The sequence below is a fragment of the Pelodiscus sinensis genome, chromosome 1 (genome assembly GCF_052426305.1).
Source record: "Pelodiscus sinensis isolate ZL-2025 chromosome 1, ASM5242630v1, whole genome shotgun sequence".
NCBI lineage: Eukaryota > Metazoa > Chordata > Testudines > Trionychidae > Pelodiscus > Pelodiscus sinensis.
The window spans coordinates 111756773-111784472 of record NC_143052.1 but is presented as its reverse complement, the minus strand read 5'-3'; the positions used below and the strand labels follow the sequence as shown (position 1 = coordinate 111784472).

At 44.3% G+C, this 27700-nt stretch overlaps 1 protein-coding gene across 1 annotated transcript in view; it reads right to left on the bottom strand.

Annotated features, from left to right (window-relative positions):
* The window catches only part of IL17RA (interleukin 17 receptor A), a 47904-nt gene that overhangs the window by 17891 nt on the left and 2313 nt on the right, over positions 1–27700 (bottom strand). The window contains exons 2-3 of the mRNA XM_006135462.4: positions 2694–2718; positions 873–1019 (exon numbers count right to left, since the gene is read on the bottom strand). Of these exons, the coding sequence (XP_006135524.4) occupies positions 873–1019; positions 2694–2718 (172 nt within the window). The remainder of the gene's footprint in view (positions 1–872; positions 1020–2693; positions 2719–27700) is intronic.

The following is a 27700-nucleotide window of genomic DNA, read 5'->3' as shown; positions in this document are numbered from 1 at the left end:
CACACAAGACACTTATTTTACTCTGCCTGGACCAAGACCTAACTTGTACTATTCATAGCTTTATAGTCTCTTTCATACGCTTCCCCCACGGTTATGCACTCATTCCTCGCTTCTTCTTTCCACTAGGCCTTCCTCAATTTCTGGTGTTTTAGACATATCTTTTTACTATTATGAGTCCTTCAACCTTTAAACAATTTTTAGCTTCTAGTAAATGGAATGTTTTCTAGTTAGGACTTCTTGCCATCAGCGTGTGCACATTTGTAAACCTAGTGCAACAACCATCTGCACATTCTGGATCAGTTTGCAATAAACTTTACTCAATACTGTAGCTGAGGTTTTCAAAGTATTTTCTAAGAAGTATAAACCTGATTTGCAACAGATTTGCTGGGCCCCTGGGCAAAGAGTGTGTTGGGGGGCAGCGTTCCAGCGATCGTTAGAAGCCCCAGGCCCTTTTGAATTGCTGAGCCCCAGCCTCCTCCTGCTCCCCGCACATGGTCAGCAGGCCTGCCTGATTAATAATTTTAAAAATCAGGGTTATAGTGATAATAATTTAGGGCTTTGGACTGCTGGTCCTTGTCAGACACCAACTGCACTGGGGACCCTCCCTCAGTGCTTTACTCCATCTATTGTAACAGCAGCATTTGACCTCCGTTGAAGGCTACGTAATGAGTGAGGGAGAACTTTACCAACATTTACTCACTTCACGTCCTCTGATACAGTAGGCAAGCTGTCCAGAGAACATCTCAAAGCTCTACTTCCACAGCTGGACCAGAGAATGACTGCAAACACTGCAGTCCTATCACTATCTTTCAGAGATTCTATAATCTCTCTAAGTACTTTCCCTTCCATGTGTATGTTAAGTGATTACTTACCATCAGTAGCCACTTTCCACTCGATCCGCAGTACAGGGAGCAGATTTCCCTCCTTGTCAAGGAAAACATCAGAATGCACATCAAGAGCACTTGGAGCGGATGGAGTCCATTTGGAAACCTTTAACCAGCTCTGATCCATGCAGGTACCTGTCAGTCAAATCAAAGATGTTTCTTAAGTGTATTTCCATCCCCTTTGGTGATGTATCATAGTGGCTGGTGTTTATGTCCACCATGGCCCACTGCTGGATGGCATAAGACCTGCACAAGCACATGTAACTATGCCTTCCTCCAGTGCAGCAGTTTCATTCTTCTTCATTTGTGAACCCCTACAAAATTTCAAGTGGAAATGCAGACCCCTTTGGAAATCCTAGTCTGAGGACCATAGGTTGAAAAAAAAAAAAAATCACTAAACCCTGCTGGTAAGCTCATTAATTCTTGTAGTGGAAAGCCATGTTCTGAGATCAGGTAGACCCAGCCATCCTACGTGAACTATGAATATTATAACCTTAATGTGTCTTCTGGGGGAAAATATTGTACTTAATAGATTTTTAAATGCAAAAAAGGGAACATTATGATCAAGTCTGATCTTCTGGTTAAAATATGCCCTAACATTTCTCAGTAATTCCTATATCAAGCCCATAACTTCTATTGAACTACCTCATATTTTAAAAAGAAATATGATCTTGATTTAAAAAACTTCAACTTGATGGAGAATCCACCATAACTTTATGGTAATTTGTTTCAGTTATTAGAAAGAATTAGATTAATTAGTTAGTTAGTCTGAGTATGACAGTTTCATCTTTCACAGCCATTGGCTCTTATGCTTTGCTAAATTAATGAGCCCTCTAGATGGAAATATAATCAACATGGGTTTATGGAAAGAGACATGCCGAACAAAACTGATTTCATTTTATGACAGGATTATAAATTTGATTAAGAATGGTAACTGCCTAGGACAAATACTAAGCAAACTAATCTATCCAGAGCATGCCTTTTAGCCCTTTTGATATACTGGCACATCAGCTTTTACTTCAGGCACTTCCCTAGTACTTCAAGACACTTTAAACAACCAATGAACTAAATATTAACTTTACTTAATGGCCCAGAGAGCTACTTAACCAATTCTTTAAAAACCACTCAGTATATATTACACCACTCTGAATATTAAAAAATGTTTAACTTTGGAAGTTGTTTAATACCATTACTGTTGGAATAGCAAGTATTTAATTTACTACTGTTAAGACACAAATACAACACCCAATTTCTTCCCAAGTATAGAATATAGCTACTGAACACTTCTGCCTTTTTTGCATTATTACAGATAGTTTTAACATACTTATGTAGTAATGGGCCTATACCAAATGTCCGCTTTGTTTCTATTTGGTAACAATTTGCTGAAAATCACATCTGCTAATTTATAGTCATTGCTATCAATTGTTTCACTGTTTTATTGTTCTTTAGCAGCATTAAGTTTACATCTAACTTTACCTGCTGACTTAGTGAGCACAGTGTGGTACGGATATATATTACACACATCAAACTTACCCTGAAAATCTCATCACATGTTTTTAATTGACTTGGTTTAGAATAGAAGCTAAAAAAAATATTTATTTGCTCTTTCCAAGAGCTCTTGCCTGAAGAGAGACCTGAACTCCTATTTCCCTTTTGGAAAGAGCTGTTGATAGCTCACAATACTGGTTAATGGGATAATGCTTAGCTTTGCCATCTCCCAGTGGATAAAACAGAGTCATTCACCATGTAACTTCAGTTAAAAAAAAGTGAGAGGAGGGTATATACCATAAAGAAGAAAAACTGACTTACTATTTCTTACGAGGCAGTTTAGATCCTGTGGAGAAAACAAGAAAGTTATTCAGAGAACAGAATTGGTTTTCTCATTTATTCACCGTGGCCTGGTGAGTGTGCACAGAGAAAAGCAACACATATGCCCTGGAAAAACTTACCAGAAAACAGCATATAGCTTGGCTAAATTATAGCTCACGGGTAGGCATGATAACTATCTACAAGTACTTGAATGGAGCATTTAGGGTGACATTATTGCTAGGAGTAGTGGGATGAAATTTAAAAGAAAATTTAAATTGAATGTCAGGAAAAGCTGCCTAAATAAAGCCCTATTAGATTGCAGAATGGTCAAGAGAAGGGGTGAAAGTCCGATAACTTGAATCAGATAGGCCTGTCTTTGCCATGATGGCTACACATTATTGCTGCCCAGCACTGATCACTCAGGTAGCCATCTGCGACTTCGGAGGTCATTTTGACATGCGCTCTTAGTTGTCTGGGGTAAAGTCTGTCACTTTAGTATTTGTTTGTACAGTGTCTAGTACAATTTAAGCCATCTTCTGCACGTGAGGTCCATAAGTATTAGAACAGAGCAGAAAAAGAAATAAATATGGCTACTTTAAAAACTAGATTGGATACATCACTGGAGAGAAACGTTAGAGAAAACAGCATTGCCCCAAGGGAGATGGACTGGATGCTCTAATAGTTCTTTCCCACATTTAATATCGACGATGCTATTCAGAACCAAGGCACGAAAAATGTTTTAGCATCTTTAATAAGTACCAGTCCTTTAAAGGGGGAGCCTGCATTTGTCCTCTTGAGAACAACTTTTAAAGCTGAACTACAAAGGGGGAAAATTAGTTACTGCCCTTTCATACTTTATGAAGAATGAAGATGGCATGAAAAGATAAAAAAGCAGAGCGTACATGAATCTGCTTCTTTTTCCACATGTCTGGTCTACCTTGGAAAACTATGGTCTTGTTTCCCAGTGAAAACTAGTGTATTCTTAACTTAAGCTGGTTATCATGAAGTAAAATTCTAGTGAAGTTTGTATTTTCCATATGACTTATGGGTTTCCCCCATTGTCTCTGATTTCATTGCCAAAAAAATGAAAAAACAGAAAAAAACTTGCTGCAAAAGCTGAAATTTCAACAGCCATTCCTTTAATTAATGTGGGAGAACTCACAAATATTTAAACCTCAAAAATATTCTTCAGCAAATCAAGAAAAACCAGATTTGTCATTACATATATTTTTAAGATAATAAATGAAAAATTAAAAGACTCTTCTAGGCCTTTGTTTAATACACAAAGTATAGAAATGTAAAAATGTTATTTTAAAATAGTACATTGCAGGTGAACATCTGCATTCCTGTAATATCAGAGACGTACCTGAGGAACAAATACATAATTTTCTACAAAATTCAGATCAACTCATAGATCATGTCAGATAACTTAGTGCAAATCTGGAAATTATTGTTCCAGTGGCATGTATCAGGCTGTTCAAGTTGTACCAATCAAAGAGGAAGTAGGGTCTGACTAATGTGGTCATTTTAAATTTGTAAGGTACACAAAGATTTATGTAAGAGTTTATCTGGGAGCTAAAATAAACTTGAAGAATATTTTCATTGTTGACAAGAGACATTGTCAAGTAGCTTATTTTCAACATTTAGGTTCTGAAAAACAAGTATCACTTAAATTGACTGTGCCTGAACTCACTTCTATCTTCCTAACACAGTACTGAGTTAAGCTAGGAAACACCCTCTCAAAATCAGAGAGAATCAGAGCTTCCAGATGATACAGGAAAGAAGAGGGAGAAGAAACACCAACCCGCTTCAAACCAGCAGCTCATCAATGACAATGACCATTGCACCATCCTCACCTGGACCCCTTATTTCTATTCCCCAAACAACTTACTAGGTGGGAAACCTGACTTCCAGCCTCATTATTAGATTCCAGCACTAAGGCCTCTAATTCTGCAAACACTTAAAATGTGCCAAAGTCCCATTGAAATCAATGATTAATGAACTGGGGCCTAAGTACTGGTACCACTAGAAACTCTTATTAATGGTACTCTCCAGTGGATAAAAGGACTGTTATGATCAGAGCAAAACAGAAATTACACTTAGCTTCAAGTTTAATACTAATGGGAAAAATACTTGGCAGGCCTCTATCTTTAAAGTTCTTAACACACTAAAATTACAGTTGGTCAACTAAAGTTTATATATTGAGCAATGGCATTCAAACTAATTTAACAGTGCCCTTACAACAATTAAATTAAAATGATGCTACTTCTATGTTTAGACCAGTGTTTCTTAAACTTTTAAAGACCGAGGAACACCAAACAATTTTTATTTTTTAAGAGGAACACCAAGGATTTTTTGTTGACCCACTCCCCCTAAAAAAGCGGGGGTTAGGGAGGGGGGAAGTTATTGAGGGAAAAAAGGTCACCTGCCCCTTTAAGGGTGGCCATTTTGAACTCTGTACTCCGCGGCACACCTCCAACTGCCTTGCGGCACACCACTGTGTCGCGGAACACAGTTTAAGAAACACTGGTTTAGACAGGATGTAAAAATCAATTTTAAGGATTTTAATCAGTCTCTATATTTCTCACTACTTTTATATTTTCAAATGAGAACTGTTTGCTTGGATTGAAACGTTCCTATGTATCATCTGCAAATCAAACTCTATTGTACTTTGCCAGTGAATGGTCAGAGGTAGAAAATGATTAGATGTTGCGTAAACTAGTGAGAAGCCAGCTAATCTATTTTCATTGTTCAAATGGACAGAAATACAATTAAAGAATCATAATAAACACCGAAACAAATTAAATTATCACAGAATTACACATAAGGGTATGTTATTATATTTGAAAATGTCCTTTTAATCAATAAGTTTAAGGAAAGCAATGGGCCATAGAATATGAAAATTCAATTCACAAAAACATTCTAGATACAAAAAGATAAGCGTGATAAACAATTACTTTCTTTTACTTAAAACCAATCACCTAAATGAAACCATTCTGTCCTTGGGCAATTTTAGATTACCAGTAATTATTTTAAATTGTACTTCATAATAAGGTTCTTGTATAAACAGTGATAAGTTATTTATACAAAAGGCAAAGCCATCTGCTTTTATTTAAAGTGTTGGTTTTTCTTATCAGCAGATAGGTCACGGGGCCTGGAAGCACAGCTGTTGTTCCAACATTTCAGGTTTGGTGCCCACTGGGAAACATTTGCAGTTCCAGGCCCAAAGGGAACATAGTCACACAAGAAACAGGTTCTCAGGTGGACACTATGGAAGCAGCAGTCAGGAATTCTGCTTTCACAGAGCAGGAATGATTATTCACACTGTGCAGAAACTGTGGTTTTTCGAGATGTATGTCATTATGGCTGTGTCCAGACTCAGGGGTTTTTTCGGGAAAAGTAGCCTTTTCCCGAAAAAACTTCCCCTGCATCCAGACTCAAGCCGCGTTCTTTCGAAATTAATTCGAAAGAACGCGGCTTTTCTTTTGATGGCGGTAAACCTCAATTTACGAGGAAGAACGCCTTCTTTCGAAAGTTCCTCTTTCGAAAGAAGGCGTTCTTCAATGTAAATAGGGCTTCTTCAAAAGAGAGCATCCAGACTCACTGGATGCTTTCTTTCGAAAAAGCAAGCTGCTTTTTCGAAATTTCTCCGTGCAGTCTAGACGCTCTCTTTCTAAAGAGGCTCTTTCGAAAGATGCTTTCGAAAGAGCCTCTTTCGAAAGAGGCTTGCAGTCTAGACATAGCCTATGTGTACCCACACTGTGCTTGTACTTCCTGTGTCTTCAATTGAAGATTTCCCATACAAACAGATCAAAAAGACACTACCTGGATGTTACTCAGCTTCATGCATTGTCATATAACACTGCAGGGGCTAGCTTTCCTCAGTTCCTTCTCTGCTACAAAGCTTGTCCTATGACAGGGACCTCTGAAGCAGATGGAAAGGGGGACAGGTAGTGAAAAAGCTATAGGGACACACATCTTGAAGACTCAGTTACTGCACAAGCTGAATAATCACGTCTTTTCCAAGTAGCATCTCCGAGTACTCTACTCTAGGTGACGGACTACTGAGCTTCAGTCCAGAGTGGAAGAAAGTAAAACTGAGCCAAACAGTGTCGGAAGCAGGGTTGAGAATTATTGCACAGAAGCCCAAGTTGTGTCTTTACATATTTCAATTATAGGAACTTTCTTAAAGACTGTGGAGGTGAACATGGATCTCCCGGCAAGCTTTTATGTCAGTGGGTGCTTCAAGGTGGCAACTATTAGCAGCTACTAATACAGTCAGTTCTCCATTTAGAGACCCTCTGTTTAGAGATTTCATCTCCTTTTGTTCTATCTGGAAGTCTGTTTGAGATATTTAGTCGTAACATGGCGGAAGGCCAGGGTTTGCCTGGCAACAAGTGCGTGGAACACAACCATCTCTCCCTTATCCCAGTGAGGTGTAGGATGGAGGATGGGGAGGTGAATAGGGTGATTAATATAGCAAAAACTTGGATGTGGTCACATTACCTTGTCTCTGAAATATACTGAATGGTTGAACATTCACAATCTCTATTTACAGAAAGCCTCATTTAGCCCCACTCAGCCCCGCCCAATAGATTGTGAATGGGGGATATTCACAAAACCCCTATATATGCTCTATAAGCACTCTTCAAGCTGAAGTGATAGCATCCAGAATTGCTGTTTTCATCTATTAATGGAGGAGTACACAAGTGGCCACAAGTTCCAGCTACCCAGCTCTGAAGGACAGGATAAAAGTACACAAAAGACCAGATTTCATGGGGAAGAGATCTGATTTCACAGTCTGGCGCTTTTGCACGATCATGAATTTGATAGGGTCCTTTTTATGGGTCTCTAGATGCATCCCCCATCCCTCCCAACAGGGAAGCAAGCATCTGTTAAGACAAGCACTTAGGAAAGATGAGTGAATGGGGTCTTCAGCACACACATTGTAGTGTCTTTTCACCAATGAGACGTTTCTTTACAGAAGTGGGTATGGGAAAAATTCAGTGTGGAATATGCAAAATGAGCTTTGTAGGATCCAGCAGCACCTAGCCGATCAGCAGAGCAATGCAGGGAGCAGAGGGAGTGTGCATTAGTTTCAGTTGGTGGCCTCTAGTTCTTATATTATGTGAACAAGTAAATAACTTTCTTATTCACTTTCTCCACACCACTCATGATTTTATATACCTCTATCATATCTCCCCCCCTTAGTCTCCTCTTTTCAAAGCTGAAAAGTCCTGTTTCTTTAATCTCTCCTCATATTGGGACCCATTCCTAACCCCTCATCATTTTAGTTGCCCTTCTCTGAAACTTTTCTAATGCCAGTATATCTTTTTTGAGATGAGGAGACCACATGTGTATTCAGTATTCAAGATGGGGGTGTATCAAGGATTTATATAAGGGCAATATAAGGGTAGTGATGGCACGGAAGCTTCATTTGGAAATGAAGAAGAGATGTTTGTGGTTGGAGAAACAGCCTTATCAGTCCTGGCCTCCTGTTCTTTAGAAGGTCTCTTCCTGAGGCTCCAGTCTCCTAGAAAGGGAGAGTGAGGAGGGTTGTCTATTTCTACCAAGGGCAGAGACTAAGGCCTGACAGAACTGATGGCAGTAAGCTGTCCTGGGGTCCCAGCATGAGCAAGGGAATAGTGCAGATGGCACAAGTGGTGGAGTCCATGAATGCTTGCCCTAGTGGGATGGTGTCTGTGGACATTTGTCCTAAGTAAGCTCAAGCACTTCACGACCAGTGTTCCCGCTAATTTTTTCAATACTCATGGGTTGAACAGATATTGCTATGAGAAAACTCTGATTGAAGGTGCAGGGGGCGCAAACACACTTGGAATGGAACACCCTTGGGGACGCTACGCGATGAAGAAGCTGACTCATTATGGCAATGAGATGCCAGTTGATGCAGGAGGAGGAAGTGTTGCAACTCAGTTTCTCAATCAAAGCTACCACTCTAAAAACACAACATAGTGCAGACTTAATCAGATTCTCTTCTCCCAAAACCAAATGTTTTAGGATAGTGGTTCTCAACCAATGGTATATATAATCAGGGGGTACAGCTACTTACCTAGATCTTTTTCTAGTTTTCCAACAAACTACATAAAAAACACTAGCAAAATCAGTACAAACTAAAATTTCATACACTGACTTGTTTCACTGCTCTATATACAATATAGCAAACTATAAGTACAATATTTATATCCCAACTGATTTATTAATTATATGGTAAAATGGAAAGTAAAGAATTTTTCAATAATAGTGTACTATGGCGCTTGTATTTTTATGTCTGATTTTGTAAGCAAATAATTTTAAAATGAGGTGAAACTCACGGTACACAAGACCAATCAGATTCCTGAAAGAGGTACAGTAGTCTGGAAAGGTTGAGAGTCATTGTACTACACAAAGCCATTTACCAAGATGTTCCACTGAAATCCCCCTACTCCATTATTTTTTTATGTCCATACAGAACTGGACGGTGTACTAGGGATTTAAAAGAGTAGTCAAGTCTACTACTCACATTTCCCCCTCACGCTCTTGCTGCCTCTATATTAGAGGCAGCAAGGGAGGGGAAGCAGGAGCTCGTACTGGGGGAGCTGGCTTAAAAGCCGGTTCCCCCCAGCACCATCTCTGCAGTGTGAGGAGGGAAGGGGGAAGGGGAGGCAGAGATGCAGTGGCTCTTCCTTTTAAATGTAGTAAGAGCCACGCAGCTCTTACCTCCACTGCAGCTTTGCAGTTTAAATGCAGTAGGAGCCGGTCTGCCTACACGCATTGCATTTAAACTGCAAAGCTGCAGCAGCCCTTTATCAACTAATTGTGTACTCGATACAAATTATATTGAGTACACAATTAGTCATTTACTCACTACTTAGCAACCTTACAGTGTACCAGGTTCATCTAGCAACATCAACTGTTTGACGGAGATAACAACAAAATAAAAGTCTGTTCCCACTGAAATTAAGATACTTAGATTAATGTCAGTCTTGAGCCCTTGGTAATATTTCTGTTGGGCTTTCTGACTGTAGATACTCTAACTTTTACTTCATGACATCTGAATTTTTTAAAAAAATAGCAACATCTGTAGGTTAAATGACCATCTATAGATACTCACAAGCCTCTGTGGCCCCTAAAGGGAGTAATCCCTGTAACAATATATAGTTTATTTATAATGCAAGGGTGAACTAAACAGACTATGAACCAGAATGAAGTTCTGCCAAGTAGAGACTGCAGTGAACATACCTTCTACTTAGTGCAGGTCCCCATTCCACCCTCCTCCAGAATCTCAACTGACTTGCCTTCTAGTGCAGTTTCCCTCTTCCTACTCCCCACTGACCTCTTCAACTGTTGGACAAAGACTTTTGTTCACACACAAAGGGCTCATTTAAAAATTAAAAGGTGTGTCTAATCTAGGAAAAAATCCAGGTTAGTTACTAGACAGGCTGAGAGCACCTAACCATCCTAAGTCAGTAAAAACACACATGCTAGGTCATCTGCCTCCCTAAAGGAACAGTTTGTGTGTCACAGTCTGGGAATGACTTCCTAACTACAGGCAGTCCCCGAGTTACGCGGATCCGACTTATGTCGGATCCGCAGTTACGAACGGGGCTTTTCTCGCCCCGGAGGACGGGAGCGGTGGGACGCCCAGATGCGCCGCGGTCTCACCGCCCGCATCCTCCGGGGCGAGAAAAGCTGCTCCGCGTCTCCCTGGTCTGCTGGGGGGGTAGACCCCCCCAGCAGACCAGGGAGACGCGGAGCAGCTTTTCTCGCCCCGGAGGATGCGGGCAGCGGGACAGCCCAGACGCGCCGCGGCTGTCCCGCTGCTGGTGTCCCCCAAGGCTTTGCTCCCCATCTCCCTGGTCTGCTGGGGGGGCTCCCCCCAGCAGACCAGGGAGATGGGGAGCAAAGCCATGGAGGACTCGGGAGGCGGGACCACGACGCGTCTCGGTCCCGCCGCCCGCGTCTCCCTGGTCTGCTGGGGGAGGGGGAGCGCAGCTAGTGCACCCCCCCCCAGCAGACCAGGCTTTTCTCCAGACGCCTGTGGTAGAGCAGCTGGGGCGCTGCCGGTTGGTCCTGCAGCGCCGCTCTGGGCGCTACTGGACCAACCCGGCAGCACCCCAGCTGCTCTGTCCCAGGCGTCCTGATTCAGCCGCTGCTGGTCAGTTTCAGCAGCGGCTGAATCAGGACGCCTGGGGCAGAGCAGCTTGGGTGCTGCTGGGTTGGTCCAGTAGCGCCGAGGAGCGGCACTACTGGAGCAACCCAGCAGCACCCACGCTGCTCTGCCCCAGGCATCCTCAAGTTAGCCGCTGCTGAAACTGACCAGCACTGACTACAGGAAGCCCGAGGCAGAGTTGCTCTGCCCCAGGCTTGCTGCTCAGGCCAGGCTGGAGTAGCCTGTGCCTGCTGTAAGCAGGGGCTGCTCCAGCTTGGCCAGAGCAGCTCCTGCCTGGAGAGAGGGATATTCCTCAGGAGGGGGTGATTGAGCCCAGAGGCAGGTATGGGTTCATTCCAGCTGGGCTGGAGCAGCTCCCCCCTTAAATTGGTTTACCAGTTAAACAATAGGTTTTACCATTAACCAATTAAATGGGATTTACATCCCTATTTCGGAAAACCTTGAAGAACACTACATTACTGTATCAGAGGGGTAGCCGTGTTAGTCTGAATCTGCAAAAGCGACGAGGAGTCCTGTGGCACCTTATAGACTAACTGAAGTGTAGGAGCATAAGCTTTCGTGGGCAAAGACCCACTTCGTCAGATGCATGTATATGTATCTCCTTCACCCCCCCATCCCAGGAGATATATCAAAGGGGGCACTGCGGCAATTCTCCAAAGGAAACAGAGCAACTAATTTAAAATCTGTATTTGCACTTGGAATTGAAATCTAATGACATTTGTTGCATTGCCATTTACCTAAATTATCAGACTATAAAATCTTTGGGGAAAGGATCATCTTTTTGTTGGAGACATATAATAGATATTTGTGGAATCTCCATCATTGGAGATTTTTAAGAATAGGTTAAGACAACCTCCCTAGACAATTTATTCCAGTACTTAACCACCCTGACAGGAAGCTTTTCCTAATGTTCAACCTAAACCTCCCTTGCTGCAATTTAAGCCTATTGCTTCTTGTCCTATCATCAGAGGTTAAGGAGAATAATTTTTCTCCCTCCTCCTTGTATGTACTTGAAAGCTGCTATGTCTCCCCCTCAGTCTTCTCTTTCCAAAATTAAAAAAAACCCAATTCTTCCAATATTCCTTCATAGATATTGTTTTCTAGACCTTTAATTATTTTGATTATTCTTCTCTGGACTTTCTCCAATTTGACCACATCTTTCCTGAAATGTGGCACCCAGAACTGGTCACAAAACTCCAACTGTGGCCTTATCACGAAGTAGAGCTGAAGAATGTTGTGTTGTGAGCAAGACACAAGAAGTCATTCTTCCACTCTACTCTGTGCTGGTCAGGCCTCAGTTGGAGTATTGTGTCCAGTTCTGGGCACGGCATTTCAAGAAAGACGTGGAGAAATGAGAGAAGGTCCAGAGAAGAGCAACAAGAATGATTAAAGGTCTAGAGAACATGACCTATGAAGGAAGGCTGAAAGAATTGGGTTTGTTTAGTTTAGAAAAGAGAAGATTGAGGGGGGACATGATAGCAGTTTTCAGATATCTAAAAGGGTGTCATAAGGAGGAGGGAGAAAACTTGTTCATCTTGGCCTCTGAGGGTAGAACAAGCAGCAATGGGCTTAAACTGCAGCAAGGGAGGTTTAGGTTGGACATTAGGAAAAAGTTCCTAACTGTCAGGGTGGTCAAACACTGGAATAAATTGCCCAGGGAGGTTGTTGGAACTCCATCTCTGGAGATATTTAAGAGTAGGTTAGATAAATGTCTATCAGGGATGGTCTAGACAGTATTTGGTCCTGCCATGAGGGCAGGGCACTGGACTCAATGACCTCTCGAGGTCCCTTCCAGTCCTAGTAGTCTATTATTCTATGATTCTATGAATGATTTCTCATGTCTTCCTTACAATCCTTCTGGTGATACATCCCAGAATGTTTGCTTTTTTTGCAACAGTGTTACATTGTTGATTCATATCATAGGACCCCTACATGCCTTTCTGCAGTACTCATTCCTAGGCAGCTATTTTCCATTTTATGTGTGTGCAGTTGATTACTCCTTCCTAAGTGAAATACTCTGCATTTGTCCTTACTGAATTTCATCCTACGTACCTGAGACCATTTCTCCAGTTTCTTCAGATAATTTTGGATTACCGTAATTTAGTGAATATAACCTGCAGGTTATATTCGTTTTTACAAACCCCGCAATCCACCCCGCGGGGTATATTCGGGTGTGGGGTATACTTTTTTTTTTAAACACATTATCTCACTGCCCAGTTCCTCCGCAGCCATAGGAAGAGGCAGGGGGAGCGCTCATCCGGCTGTGCAGGAACCAGGCGGTGAGCGCTCCCCAACTTGGAGGCTGGCAGCTGCGCAGGAACCAGGCAGTGAGTGGCTGGCTAATTCCCTCCCCGCCCCCCGCACCACAAATATACCCCCGGCACAGACTTGTATACCCCGTGGGTTATACTCGTGTGTGGGGTATACAAGATTTTTTTTAACTCAAAAAGCAAAAGCCGCAGGGTATATTAGGGTGCAGAGTATATTTGGGTGCGGGATATATTCACTAAAAGATGGCATATTATTCTCTAACACATAGAATCATAGAGCTGGAAGAGACCTCAGGAGGTCATCAAGCCCAGCCCCTTAGCCAAGGCAGGACCAATCCCAACTAAAAGCAGTTGCCACCCCTCCCAGCTTGGTTTTACCTGCATACTTTATAAGTGTACTCTCTATGCAATTGTCTAAATCACTGATGAAGATATTGAATGGAACAGAACAAAAACATAGGACAGGTTTGCAAAGCTGTTGCATGACAGTGATCAGTATCCACTGACTCTAGTAGTATGACAGTTCTACTTAACCAAAACAAAAAACAGGACTATGTAGCACAGTGGTCCTGTAGCCAGACACGAACCCCATCTTGTTTCCCCTCCCCCCCCCCCCGAGAGCATTTTCCCAGGTGTGAATTATGCTTTGCACCCTTCGTGGGAAACTTGGCGTTCAAAGCCTGAAAGTAGGAATAAGAGATCCTCCGGAAAAGAGCTTTATTTCGGAGGATCGCGTCAGTCTAGACGCTTTTTTCCGGCTTTTCCCCAAGCCAGAAAAAAAGCGGTGGACATGTTTATTTAAATCCCGCGGGGGATATTTAAATCCCCCGCGGATTTCCCTATTCCAAAGTTGGAAATTAGTACAGCTATTTCGGAATAGGGGCCAGTCTAGACGTAGCAAAGGGGTATAAAGAGGGGTTTAGTTGCCCACCCCATTTGAGCTCCAATCACCTACACCTGCTGGCAGGTATTGATTGTCTCCCGAGGTCCGTGGGACGCCCAACCTCGCCCTACTTCTTCCCGAGGGATTGAGAGAAAGATGCTAGCCACGCCAAGTCTGGAATGCAGGGGTGAGAATTGTACCTGCAATGTGTTTCTGTATGTGTACACTTTAATTGTCACTCTGTTATAAGTTTAGTTACTTTATTATAGTTTCTTAAGGCAAACTGCTTCATTTCTATTGTAAACTGCCTTTGGTAAGGTGATTTAGCTATAAACTTTCGGAATAAGTGGGGTGCCCTCATATACACACACACACACACACACACACACACACACACACACACACAAGTTTCTTTATTTTATTTCTCTTTCTTTCTCCTATAAATAAGCCAGTGAGTGTCAAGCTTCTGACTTGAACCCGTGCTGCTGTACCCGAACCGAACACAAAACAAAAGAACTTCAGCCGGTCAATAGGGACAGATATAGGGAGAGCTTGGGCGTTTTGGATCGTGTCGCTTCCAGGGGACAGATCCGTTGGGGCACCTCTCAGCCTCCCCAGGCTGCCCGCTGCGAAGGGATTTCTGTATCCTAGCAGCTAAAATCTGAGGTGTTATAAGCTCTCCCTGTAAACTTATTGGGGCGCCCGTCAACCTCCTCCAGGTTGCCCGCTGCAAGGGACCCCGGTCTCAGCAGTTGAAGTCTCGAGTGTATAGCGCACACACACACACCGGGGCATCTGAGAGCCTGTTGGCTGCCCTCTGCGACGGGACCCCGGTCCTAGCAGTAAAGTCACAGATGTTAAACTATTTTCGGGGCACCCTCCAGCCTCCTATGCTGCCCACTGCAACGAGACTTTGCGTCTCAGCAGTTGAAGACTTGGGTGTAACACACACACACACACACACACACACACACACACACACACACACACACACACACTGCCCTGACCATTTTGGCTGACAGGTCCCCAACCATTTGGAGCTGCAGGGCGCCAGGGGCGGGGCCGTTTGCCTGCTGGGTGCCAGAGGGCGAGGACACAAGGGCGCCCGGGGGCAGGGCCGAGCATATGCCACACCCCCTTGGGCCACGTGCCTGGGGCCAGCAATCCCATGCGCCGTGTGGCCATGGGCAGGGTTGCCCATTCGCCCCAAGCCTGAGGCCGGCGCCCCCCATCGCCGGGTGCCCGGGGCCGGCACCCCCACATAGCCGCGTGCCCAGAGCTGGCACCCCCCACAGCTGTGCACCCGGGGGCGGGGAGGCCAATTCTCCGCGCGCCTGAGGCCCCCCATAGCCGCGCGCTCAGGGGCGGGACAGCCAATTTGCCACGTGCCTGGGGCCAAGGCGGCCAATTCACCATGCGCCTGGGGCTGACGCTCCCCATGCACCATGTTCCCGGGGCTGGTGCCGCATATGTGCAGCATGCCTGGGGCTGGCACCGCGCTTGTACCACGCACCCGGGGCGTGGCCAGCCCCGAGCACTTGGCAGGTGCACACAAATGCCCCCGCGGGCACCATGTTGGAGACCACTGATGTAGCACTTTAAAGACTAACAAGATGGTTTATTAAGTAACAGAGGGGTAGCCGTGTTAGTCTGAATCTGCAAAAGCGACGAGGAGTCCTGTGGCACCTTATAGACTAACTGAAGTGTAGGAGCATAAGCTTTCGTGGGCAAAGACCCACTTTGTCAGATGCATCTGACGAAGTGGGTCTTTGCCCACGAAAGCTTATGCTCCTACACTTAAGATGGTTTATTAGGTGATGAGCTTTCATGGGCCACCTAATAAACCATCTTGTTAGTCTTTAAAGTGCTACATAGTCCTGTTTTTTGTTTCAGCTACACCAGACTAACACAGCTACATTTCTATCACTACTTAACCAAGAGATTGTTCATAGAAGATATACCAATTCAGTCACTGAGTAGGCCTCCTGTATTTTTATCTGATCCTGTATTTTTCTGGGTCCTCATTGCCAGTGCCGTTAGACTGAACTATTTTAATCTTCAGTCACAACAGGAAATACAATTAAATCAGAAGGCTAGTGTGTGGGTTACACTATCACCAACCAATCTGGAGAAATTTAACCTGTTAGAATCTCTTGTCCAAGGCCTAGTCTGCCTTAACACTTCCTTCCCCATAAATCTAAGACATGCAAATTCTGCATGCAGTAAGGTCAGTAGTGGCTGGTCTCCCATCAATGCCACCTACTCTTCTTATCCTGCTGGAGTACCAGAGTCAACAGGAGTGTGCTTGGAGGTCCATTTATTGCATCTAAGAAGAAGTGATGCAGTAGATCAATGATGCAGCATTGACCCCCATGTAGTGAAGACAAGCCCAAAGAAAAAGGGAATTAAATTGCTAATATTTATTCTATGAGCAGAAATAAATAAAGTTTTGGAGGTTATACTTCCTTGTTTTAAAAGCAAGCATCTCCTTAACTATTACTGAATGAGCATATACAACTACTGCTATGTTACAAAACTTCTCCTTTAAATGACACTTATAATTTGCATACAAAGCCAGCTAAAAAATTTATCATAATCAAAAACATGGCCATGTTGAATAAGTCACACAACCACATATGATAAACCGTGATGAGTCACTTTCTTGAATTATGCCGCCTCTTATTTATTCAAATAGATTTTACCACACTGCACATTCTACCCCCACAAACTTCCACTACTTCACAAACCATAGTATAGCATCTATTTAAAAATATTTAAAGTCTATCCAAAAACAAATGCTGCATCTGAATTTGGCAGCTAATTTGTCCTGCCAGGAGCACACAATACCAGCACTTTTGGATCCAGACTGGCATGTTGCTAGGTACCAGGTAGTACATAAAGTGTAGGTTTTGACTTACAAAGTCCTAAATCACCTGGCAACTAATTATCTGAAATACCACATCTCTTTGCAAGCCATATTGTCACAATTGTGGTCAGTGTGAATACTTAAACTGGATCCCTGCTTGTGTAAGACACAGATACCTGGTGGGAAGTTCTCTGGGAGGACCATTCATCGTTAGCCAGATGACAGAATATCACCTATCTCCAAAATACCAAAAAAATGTGTAAGTTTCCACAATAACAGACTGATGGAAGGTTAGAAGGATGAGGACAATAAAATAAAAATAAATTTAAAAAAATAAAAAATAAACCACCCCCCCCCAAAAAAAGACAGTTCACTACTTTAATGCCAGACAGTAATGTTTGTAGTCATCTTTACAAAGAGAAGTTTAAGAAGAAATTTAAAAAGATATAGCAGAAGCCTTATCCATTTTGAAGGGGAATTTTCCCCATGCATAAAAATGGTGACATGAAAGAAAACAATGAGGTGCCTGAAGCTACATCTGAACAAATAATGGATTTTTACGTTCACTGGCAAATTTGAAAAGCCAGGGGGAAAAAACAAACAAACTGTGCATGTTGACTTTCACTTTTTGTAAGTAATTACAGGGACATTGGAGCAGAGACTTGCACTTGGATCTCCCACATGCTAGGTCAGTTCCCCAACCATAGGGTACAATGTAATTCCCACTCTCCTTCTCTTGCCTGACTTTCCATTGTCCTTCATAGTGACAATTCAATTATTCATGATGACAAAGGATAGTCACTGGGCTAAAAAGATAATGTGAATGACTAACAGTGGTCTCCAATCTTTTTACACCCAAGTTCGCTTTTTAAATTTCAGGGTCAAGCCAAGATCTACCCCATCCCGCCCCCAAGATCCCACCCCTTCCTTGAGGCCACGCCTGCGCCATTCCCCTCCTCTCCATCACTTGTTGTCCCCAGCCCTTACTCGCTCTCACTGGGTTGAGACAGGAGGTGCGGGCTCTGGGGTTGAAATGAGGGATTTGGGTGTGAGAAGGGGTGAGAGGTTCAAGCTCTGTGAAGGAATTCAGGTGCAGGAGGAGGTGGAGAAGGGGATGCTGGCTTGGAGAGGGGGCTCCAGGCTTAAGAGTTTTGGGGTCAGGTGGAGAGTTGCAGAGCTGGAGCAAGCTGAAGGCTTGTGGATGTGGGGGTGCAGGAGTTTGGGTTGGGGTATATGAGGGGCTCAGGGCAGAGAGGGTTGGGGGTACGATGGGCTCAGGGCACAAGTTTGTGGTATATGGATGGTGCAGGAGTGCTGTGGCACAAACTGGGGATGCGGGTGGTACAGGAGTTTGGGGGTGTGAGGCAGGGCTGGCCTTACCATGAGGTGAACTGAGGTGGCTGCCTCAGGTGCCAGACTTTGGGGGGGGGGGGTGTGTGTGTGCACCACTAGGATCCAGAGAATTGAGACCTTTCAAAGTTTTGACCCAAGCGAGGGGACATGGGGGCATCATTTGAGCTCCCCGCCTCAGGTGCCAAAATGCTGTGGGCTGGCCCTGGTGTGAGGGGCTATGGGCAGGGGGTTCAGGTGTATGATGGGCTCAGGGCTGGAGTCTGTGGGGGGTGTATGAATGTTATGATGCTGCAGCCAGATGCAGGCTTGGTCCCAATTGTGGGCTTGTTGGCCAGGCTTCATTTTTAAATAAAATATTATGTCCAACACAAAACATTTCAGCATGGTCTTTATTTATGGGAGGGACAGGGAACTTTTTTTGGGTCAGGGGCCACTGACCCACAGAAAAATCAGTCAAAGAGCGAGATGCAAAAAAACAACCCTTCCAAAACTGCCCAAGCCTCACTGATGTGGGCCCCAACCAAGACAACTCACTACCCTGGCACTCCAAGCCCCATGGGGGGGAAGCGTAGGTAGGACTGAGGCTCAAGGCCTCAGCCAGATTAACCAACCTGGGATTCCAGCATTAGTGGAATTTGTGGGCCCCTGTATTCTGAGGTGGGACTAGAAATGAGGGATCCAGTGTGCAGGACAGAGCTGTCAGCGAGAAGGATGGGGGGGGGGGGTTCAGAATTTGGGTGGGATGTAGGGTATAGGAGCAAGCTGGGAGTAGGTGTCTGGCCAGGAGGGAGGAGGCAGGAGCAGGGTGATGGTGGGGGTCTGGCCAGGGAGCAGGAGCATGGTTCTGGTGGGGGTCTGGCCAGGGAAGGGGGCAGTGTGATGGTGAGAGCCTGGCCAGGGGGAGAAGGCAAGGTTATGGTGAGAGTCTGACCAGGGAAGGGGGCAGGGTGCTGGTGGAGGTCTGGCCAGGAGGAAGGAGCAGGGTGATGGTGGGGGTCTGGCCACGGGCAGCTGCCCCTCTCTGCTCCACCCCAGCTGGTGTGTGGAGCAGCCTTCAGGGGCAGAATGCCACGGCCAGCTGGCCGGGCAGCAGCTCCTCTTTTCTCCAGCCCAACTGGCCATGGTGTTCAGCCAGCTGAGGCTGTGCCATGCTCTATGTGGGCTGGAGCGAAGAGGGGCGGCTGACCGACCAGCTGGAGCATGGTGCAGCCTCAGCAGGCTGAATGCCATGGCCAGCAGGCTGCCTCGCTTTGATCCATCCTAACTGGCCAGGGTGTTGAGCCCTCCAACACTGCCCCAGCAGTTCCCACCAAGGGGAACTGAAGATCAACCTATGGAGGCTCCACGATTGACCGGCAGATAGCGATCTACCGGCTGGTGAACATGGGACTATAACATACTAGTTAAGGCACTCACTTGGGAGGTGGAAGACCCAAGGTTAAGTCCTTTTGGAATGTCTTCAAGAGGATCGATTGAGAAAGCTCACACCAGACTATCCCAAAGCTCTGCGGTCAGGGATTCTGCTATAATGGGGGAGACCCAATTTCATACCCCTGCTTCATATTAGGAGAGGGAGGGAAGATATTGAATTCAGGTCTCCCACATCTAAGATGCGTGCCTAACTACTGGACAAAACTTATTTATTCAAAATAATTGCATTTTTGCCAAGCACTACTTGAGACTGGCTTCAGTGGCACAATGAAGATGAGGATCAGTGGCTTGATCAATTAACGTTTACATCTTATTATTTATTAACCATATTTCCTTTCTGTATTTTATTCATTCTTATTAATGCTTTAAAAAAAAAATCAATGCTGTATGCAACTGGAAACATCACATATCTGGAAAACTGGATACTAGTCCAACAGCACAAAATAGTAACATCTCTGTTGTCCAATTAACAGAAGACCAATACATCCCAGCACGACTCTGTGGGAACCTAAAGGCACCTGAAATAGGCTGGGAAGGACTCCCTGCTGTCTCCTAAAGAATGGCTGCAGTAGGAAAGGAAGAGTTCCAAGCTTGCAGGATTTACCTTTCAACTGAGCATGTGTAGGTATTATGTTTTTGGTGAGCTGCCTCTCACATGTTTGGCTGCTGCAGCCCGACCTACTTATGATCTACTGCCGCTTCCTTTTTCTGATCACTTATCTTGCAAGAACAGATAAGTGTACACAAACCCTAACTGAACAAATAATTTCAAAACAAATTTGATTTTTTTTCCTTTCTAAAGCTGTTCAGTATGTGATACTGGCTAGCAGCAATAGTCTACAGAAAAAAAAAAGTTAGAAAAGGGGAAAAAAGAGAACACATACTGCAGCGCACAAATAAATGCATTTTCTCTAGCTCCTCTTTGCAGAGATTCCCTTTCTCCCCTCCAACAGCATCATTTTCATGAAGTAGAACAGTTTCTATGAGTGTTCTTTCCATGAGGTGTTTTGTGGATCTTTGGCCTTTCTCCTAGGTAAAACTGCTAGTCTAAACACAAACAGGGATCCAGTTTCTCAGTACATGCTGTACATCTTCTCACAAATTCATTAAAATTAGGGTTGCTAGGTGTCCGGTTTTGAACCAGACAGTCCAGTATTTGAGCTTTCCATTCGGGAAACAAATTGAGAAAATATAAAAGTCTGATATTTTCTAAATAAGATGTAATGTAGATTGTGATGTAATGTCAAGTGTGTCTGGTATTTTTGTTGAAACCATCTGGCAACCCTAAGTAAAATGGCAGGGGCTATAAAACATTGTATCCCATAGGCCTTCACAAAACAGGCCTTTTTGTAAAGCAGTTACAAAAGCAATGATATAAAGTTGTTGGTTAAGGGCTGCAATCCAGCCAAATGAAGAAGAGGCTTTTAACCTACGTGATAAGGATTAAATGAGCACATTGAGGATAGACCCTTGCTCCCATCCAGATTACTATACTATATTCAAACATCTTTTACTAAAAGGCTCTTCATTTGCCACTGCAGAATTGGAGTAAAAGTGATGAATCAGGCCTACAAAATTGAAATCTAACTTAAGTTTTAAGAATTTACTCCTCATTTCCTTCTCCAGCCCATGGAAACAGTTCAGTATTACTTATGAGGTCATCATAGGGGCCAATATTGCACTTCCCATTCTCTGCACCTTCTTCTGAATCACAGCAACTAAATCAGGCTTTTAAGAACATAAGTATCTGCTGCTTGCCCCACCCTGCTTATATGATCATCATTAGTAGAATCTTAATTAGGATTACATAAGGGAAGGGTGTATCAGTTTCCTTTTTGAAAACCCACTACAGCTACTATTCCTGATTGGAAAGTTTGCCAATGGTAAGTTCATTGAAGTCAGGCTCAGACCAATGCTGCCCAGAGAAAAAGGAGATTTGGAGGCTTTTCAAATGCAAACATTTAAATAAACAACTTGTATGTACTCATCTAAAAAGTTATAGCTACATCTAAAAGAGCACTTTTGTTATTTACTATTACTACACTCACGTATATTAAAATACTATTACATTTCCTTAACAGATAATAAAACATATAAATTTATGAAACATTAAAGTTGGAAGAACATTCAGAATCAAGTAAAGTAACAATGTATGCACTTGGGATGTCTGAGTGTAAATGACTAACTGTTTAAACGGTGTGTTAGTTACACTCAGCAAAGCCTCTTCTTTGGGAGCCAAGCGGAGGGCTTTGCTGCAGCTCTACAGTATAAAGCTAAGCAGGTAACCGTGTAACTGCCGAGACTTTCACCAGCTACCTGGTTATCCTAATACAGTATATGAGTTTTAAGATCCCTAGGGTGCACTCACTTCATAAGTGCACATCCAGAGTATGTAGAGACACAAGACTGCACTTAGCCATTGCACATTTCATCATGTTACTACTCATTTACACTAAATTGCTATGCAATGTGATATGTATAAGGTCAGCCAGAATCTAAGCAACTAATCGGAAGGTGTCCAGGGATTTGTATACATTATTCTGCAGGGATATTGTGATAATAGGTTAATGGAGTTTTGATCTGTGTGGTTATAGGCATCCCATCAGGCAATGTCCTTTTTCTCTCCATTATGAGACTTCCTCATTGCAGAGTGTGTGTTAAGCCTCTAGAAGTAGACTGGTCACTCCTAGTGTTTTTAATAAGAGCAGTTAAAAGTCGCAGAACCTATTGAGCCAGTGCAGAGAAAGTCAATTACCTGAGAGCAGGGGTGAAAATAATTCAGATTTCTTGCAGGTACTGTCCTATTGCAACTCGGGTCCCTGCCAGCTCTTTAAATAGTTCCCTGCTAGCTTTTGCCACATCTCAGCCAGCTCTTGCCGGAGTTGCATACCCGCTTACTTTCACCTCTGGCTGAGAGTAACTTTTCATAGGAATTAGGGAGGGAGACAGCAGTTCGCAGCTGGGAAAAGTGTAAGGAGAGGGAGGAGCCACCTCTTCACTAGCTGGAAGATCGATGCTGCCATGATTGATATTCCTGAGTTCGATTTAGTGAGTCTAATTAAGACTGCTAAATCGAAATCAGAGGGTGCCTCTGCCAGCAGCTGGTACTCCTCCTTTTGTGAGGAGTAAGGGAAAACGACAGGAGCATTTGCTTCCATCAGCCATCTGCTGTGGGGATGGCGGGGAAACACAAAACAAGATAGGTCAACTCCAGCTACGCAATTAACATAGCTGAAGTTGCGTATCTTGATACAATGTTCCCTATAAGCGTATGCCTAGCCTGAGAGAAACAAAAGAGTAAGAAATGAAGGCTGTGTCTCTTGTAAAGAAAAACAGATGGAATTGAGGACATATTTGCCTGTTCAACACTTCAGTATTCCAACAGTTAAACCAGTCTGGCTAAAGAAAAAGTCATCTGGCCATTTCAGCTTGGTAGAAAACTGCATTTCTGAGTCTATTGGGGAAGGGACTACACTGGCAAAGTACATGTTGTGAAAGACTTCAAATATCTCAGAAAATATTGCATAGTAAAGGCTCCATTAGTTAACCCTAGACTAACGGTTCCCAAATTTTACTGATTTACATGCCCACCCTAAGAACATAAGATTGGTTCGACCCAGTACGGACAATGGTCCATCTTGCTCAGGATCCCATCTTCCAAGAGAGGCTGGTGCCAAATACTTAAGAGGGAATGAACAGAGCAATTGCTGAGTGATCCATCCACTGTCATCCACTTCCAGCTTCTGGCAGCCAAGAGACTTAGAGACACTCACACCATGGGCTTGTGTCAGACCATCCTGCCTAGTAGTCATTGATGAACATATCATTCATGAAAAATGTTCCACATCCGTAATCATTTTTGTTGCCCTTCTCTATACTTTTTCAAATTCTATTTTTTAAAGATGGGGCTACCAGAACTCCATGCAGCTTTTAAAGTTTGAACGTTCTATGGATTTATATAGCAGCATTAATATTTTCTGTCTTACCTATCTCCTTTCTAATGATTCCAAACATTGCTATATTTTTTGACCTTCGATGCACATAAGGTAGATGTTTTCAAAGAACTATCTATAATGACTACAAGGTCTCTTCCTTGAGTGGCAATAGTTAATTTAGACCCCATCGTTTTGTATGTATAGTGGGATTACATTTTCTAATGTGCATTACTTTGCATTTATCAGAACTGAATTTCATGTACTTTTCCCCCCCCAGCCACCTAATTTTACAAGATTCCTTTCAACTCTTTGAAGTCAGCTTTCAACTTACCTATTTTGCATACTTTTGTATCATCTGCAGACTTTGCCACCTCATTGTTTACCCCTTTAGATCATTTTGAATAGCACCAGTCTCAGTACTAGGGATGTTAAATATCGGTTAATTGAATAGTCGAGTAACCTCATGAATTCTTATTGGTTACTCAACTATTCTATAGTACTCGGAGCAGCAGCCAGTGTGCTGCAGCCCCACTCCAGAGACGCCCCTTGCCACTCCGTGCTGCTGGTTCTGTATCAGAGGCAGCAGTGTGGGATTCCAGGTGGGAGCTGGTCCGCTAGCCTTATGTTTAACTGGTTAACTGATTAAACAGGGGTTGGCGGGGTTGCTGTGGCTGGGTTGGAGCACCCTTGTCCATGGCATACCTAAGCTGGGCCTGCCACAGACAAGGGCTGCGATGGCCAGGCTGGAGAATGCTTGCCTGTGGTGGGCCCTGCAGAACTGGAGCAGCCCCCTGCCTTTTGTATTCCTATCTCATGGTATTGATCCATGAGAGGACCTTCCCTAATCCCACTTATGCCATTACTGCTTCGTTTGCATAAGAGCCTTGGCAAGGGACCTTGTCCATGGCTTTTTGAAAGTCCAAGAGCACTATATCCACTGGGTCACTTTGTCCACATGTTTGTTGACCCTCTCAAAGAATTCAAATAGCTAATTCTTTTTTTGGCCTGCTTAATTATAATTGGTGAACATCAAGATGAGATACTTCAATTTGGGAATTTTGCCCTAGAATTTCTAGAATAAATATAGAGAGAAGATTTTCCAGGCAAGAAAAGAATGGAGTCAGGTTGAAAACAAAATGTTGCCTGCACCAAGAAACAAATCACTCACTAATTTAGCTGATAGGCATCTGCTCTATTCACTTTTAAACCTCACTCAACCTTCATTGAAGGAAATCTAAGGATTATAGATACAAAAGATAACCAGATCTGATAAAGAAAATTACTTGTTAGAACAGACAACATGACATAAAACACACGGTTGGGAATTACTGTTCTAGACCTTTTTTTATACTGGGGACTGGCAAACCCTTTCACAAACTTTTGGCGGACCAGCAACATTCTATCTGCATATTCATTATGGAAATAATGAATTCACAAACATGAAAATAAAATGCTATCAGTCTGCCAAAAGCCCAGACTGCCAGCACCCCTCAGTGCCAGCTCTAACCCCTAGAGCCCCCACCACCCCCCACTCAAGCCTCCTCAGTGCCAGCCTCCCACCTTCAGAGCCCTAGTACCAGGCCCCATCACCAGACCCCCTGTGCCAGCCTCCTGTTTCCAGAGCCCCAGTGCACCCAACCCCCTCCAAATCCTCCCAATTCCAGCCCCCAATCCCCAATGTTAGCCCTATCCCTACAGCCCCCCAGGATTAGCTTCACCCCCAAATTCCCCCAGTGCCAGCCCCCTGCCTCTTAGAGTCCCCCATCCAAAAGCCCCCCAGCACTAGCCCCACCCCTGGAGCCCCCAGTTCCTGCTCTGCCCCCTTCACCTAGCCCTGCACTGCCTCCCAGCCGCCAGCTGAGCACTGCTGCCTCAGTTGTGGTTGCTCTAAGGCTGCTGTGCCGGGCTCCATGCAGTCCTCCTACCGTGCAGCAAACTGCTCTTCCATGGCTGAGAGGAGACCCTGCCCCTGCCCAGCACTGATTGGCTGAGAGGTGGGGCAGGACATCTCTCTCCCAACAGTTGCAGCATGAGTGGTGTACACCAGCCCCCAGAGCTGCTGCAGCTCGGCAGCCAAAGGTCTGCGGCCTGGCGGTTGGGAACTGCTGGTCTACAAAATAAAGCTAGTATGTCTGTATATTTGTGACTCTGAAATTATACCTCAAGTTCCTGTTGTCAAGGGAAAAGAAAGCTGCTTCTGCCTCCCAAACCTCTGAACACTTCAGGGTCAGTGGATCTCTAGTATAATCCATCTGAATACAGCTCTATCATTCATTTTCTATTTCACACTCCTGCCAACTAGTTTCATAATGTGATGTACTGCAGTGATGGAACTAGAACACAGGTCTGTGGGGTGTCAGATCTCCAGGCCACTATCCAGCATGGACCCATGGAAGGCTTGCATGCATTATCACATAGACCTTGTGGAAACAAACACCAGTAGGTAGTAGACCTTAGAAGGCTGTGCTGACAGCTGTTCTTGCGGCATCTGATTAGTTTATTTAAACCCCAAAGGAGCTCCAGGAAGCGTCCATGGAATGAGGTGTCCTCCCCCACCAGCCATAGTGGCAGACCTGCCTCTTTGCTCATTCTTGGACTCCCAACACTGGCTTGCTCTGCTTTTGCTCTTGAATGCTGACTTGGATCCTGAGTCCTGGTTTCTGTCTCTGCTCCCTTGCTTTGGTCCTAGGACTGTAGATTTTTCACTGCTGGCTTTGGTTCTGGAGTGCTGACTTCAGCTTTGACTCTTGGCTTTGGCACTTGAACTCTGCCTAAGTTCCTGCCCCAAAGGATCAGTACTAGAGATGTATGCAAGTAGTTGGCTTATCAGGTAGTTGAGTCGACTACTTGACTATACAACCCCCCCCTTGCTGCCTCTGTATCAGAGGCAGCAAGGTGGGGGGAGAGATAGTAGCTGGAGCTGGGGGGAGCTGGCTTAAAAGTTGGCTCCCCCCAACGCTGTCTCCTATCAGAGGCAGAAGTGTGTGTGGACGGGAGGGGAGGGGAGGCTACCGCAAAGCAGTCTCTGCCCGCAGCGGACCCAGGCTCGCCATGGGCAGAGGATGCTCCACATCCTGCAGAGCAGCCCATGTGTGCAGCGATTGGGACTGGCTGCAAACAGAGGCTGCTCCAGCAGCAGCTCCTGTTTGCAGGCTGCTGCTGGAGCAGCCTCTGTTTGCAGCGGCTGGTGGCTAGACAGTGGCTAGACCACACAGACAGTGGCTGCTGGATTGGGTGTGAGAAAGGAGTAAGTCCTAACTCCAGAAGCTACCCTCACTGAGGCTCTGCAGTTTAAATGTAGTAAGAGCCGGGCAGGCAGCTACCCTTGCCTGGCTCTTAATGCATTTCAACTACAGAGCTGCAGATGGGGAATAACTCTCAGAGGCTTCCTCCCTTATCGACTAATTGTGCAGTCGATATAAGTTCTATTGACTACACAATTAGCTATTTACTCGCTTCCTAACATCCCTAATCAGTACTTGGATCTTGATCCCAGTCCCAAACTCAGTCTACCGCCCTTGGTCTTTGACCCTCATTCTGACCCCTGAATTCTGGCAGTGGCCCTGACTGCTTATGCCCTGGTAGTGACAGAAAGAAAGGAGACCTTAGACCCATGTTTGCAAAACTCCAAGAATATATGCATCTGAAAATATTACAACTATTCCAGAAGAAGAGCCACCTAATTTCCACCTCAGATTTTCAGCCTTGTTTCACTCTGCAGATGCAACAGGGTAAAAGTGACAACTTTCAGACAAGTTACTCAACCAGAGATGTTAGCACAGCCCCACATCCTGCCCAGGAACTCCAGGCAGCTTGGCAAATCTTAGCCCCAAGTCAGGGCCCCTCACTTGTTTTTAACAGATGTCTGTGACAAGCCTAATTCCCGACATCGGTCACCTGATCAGGCAAGTTCTGCAATATTTATACTTTAATTTAGTAATCCCACTATAGGCAATACTGTGTGACAAGCAGTAAATTTTCAGGGGATCCTATTTATATTGTGGGCAATGAGACGTCAATGGGACTTTAACCACCACTGAAATACACAATCTGGATGATGGTATTTCTGTTAGATAGAAAAACAGAAAGCTGCACTAAA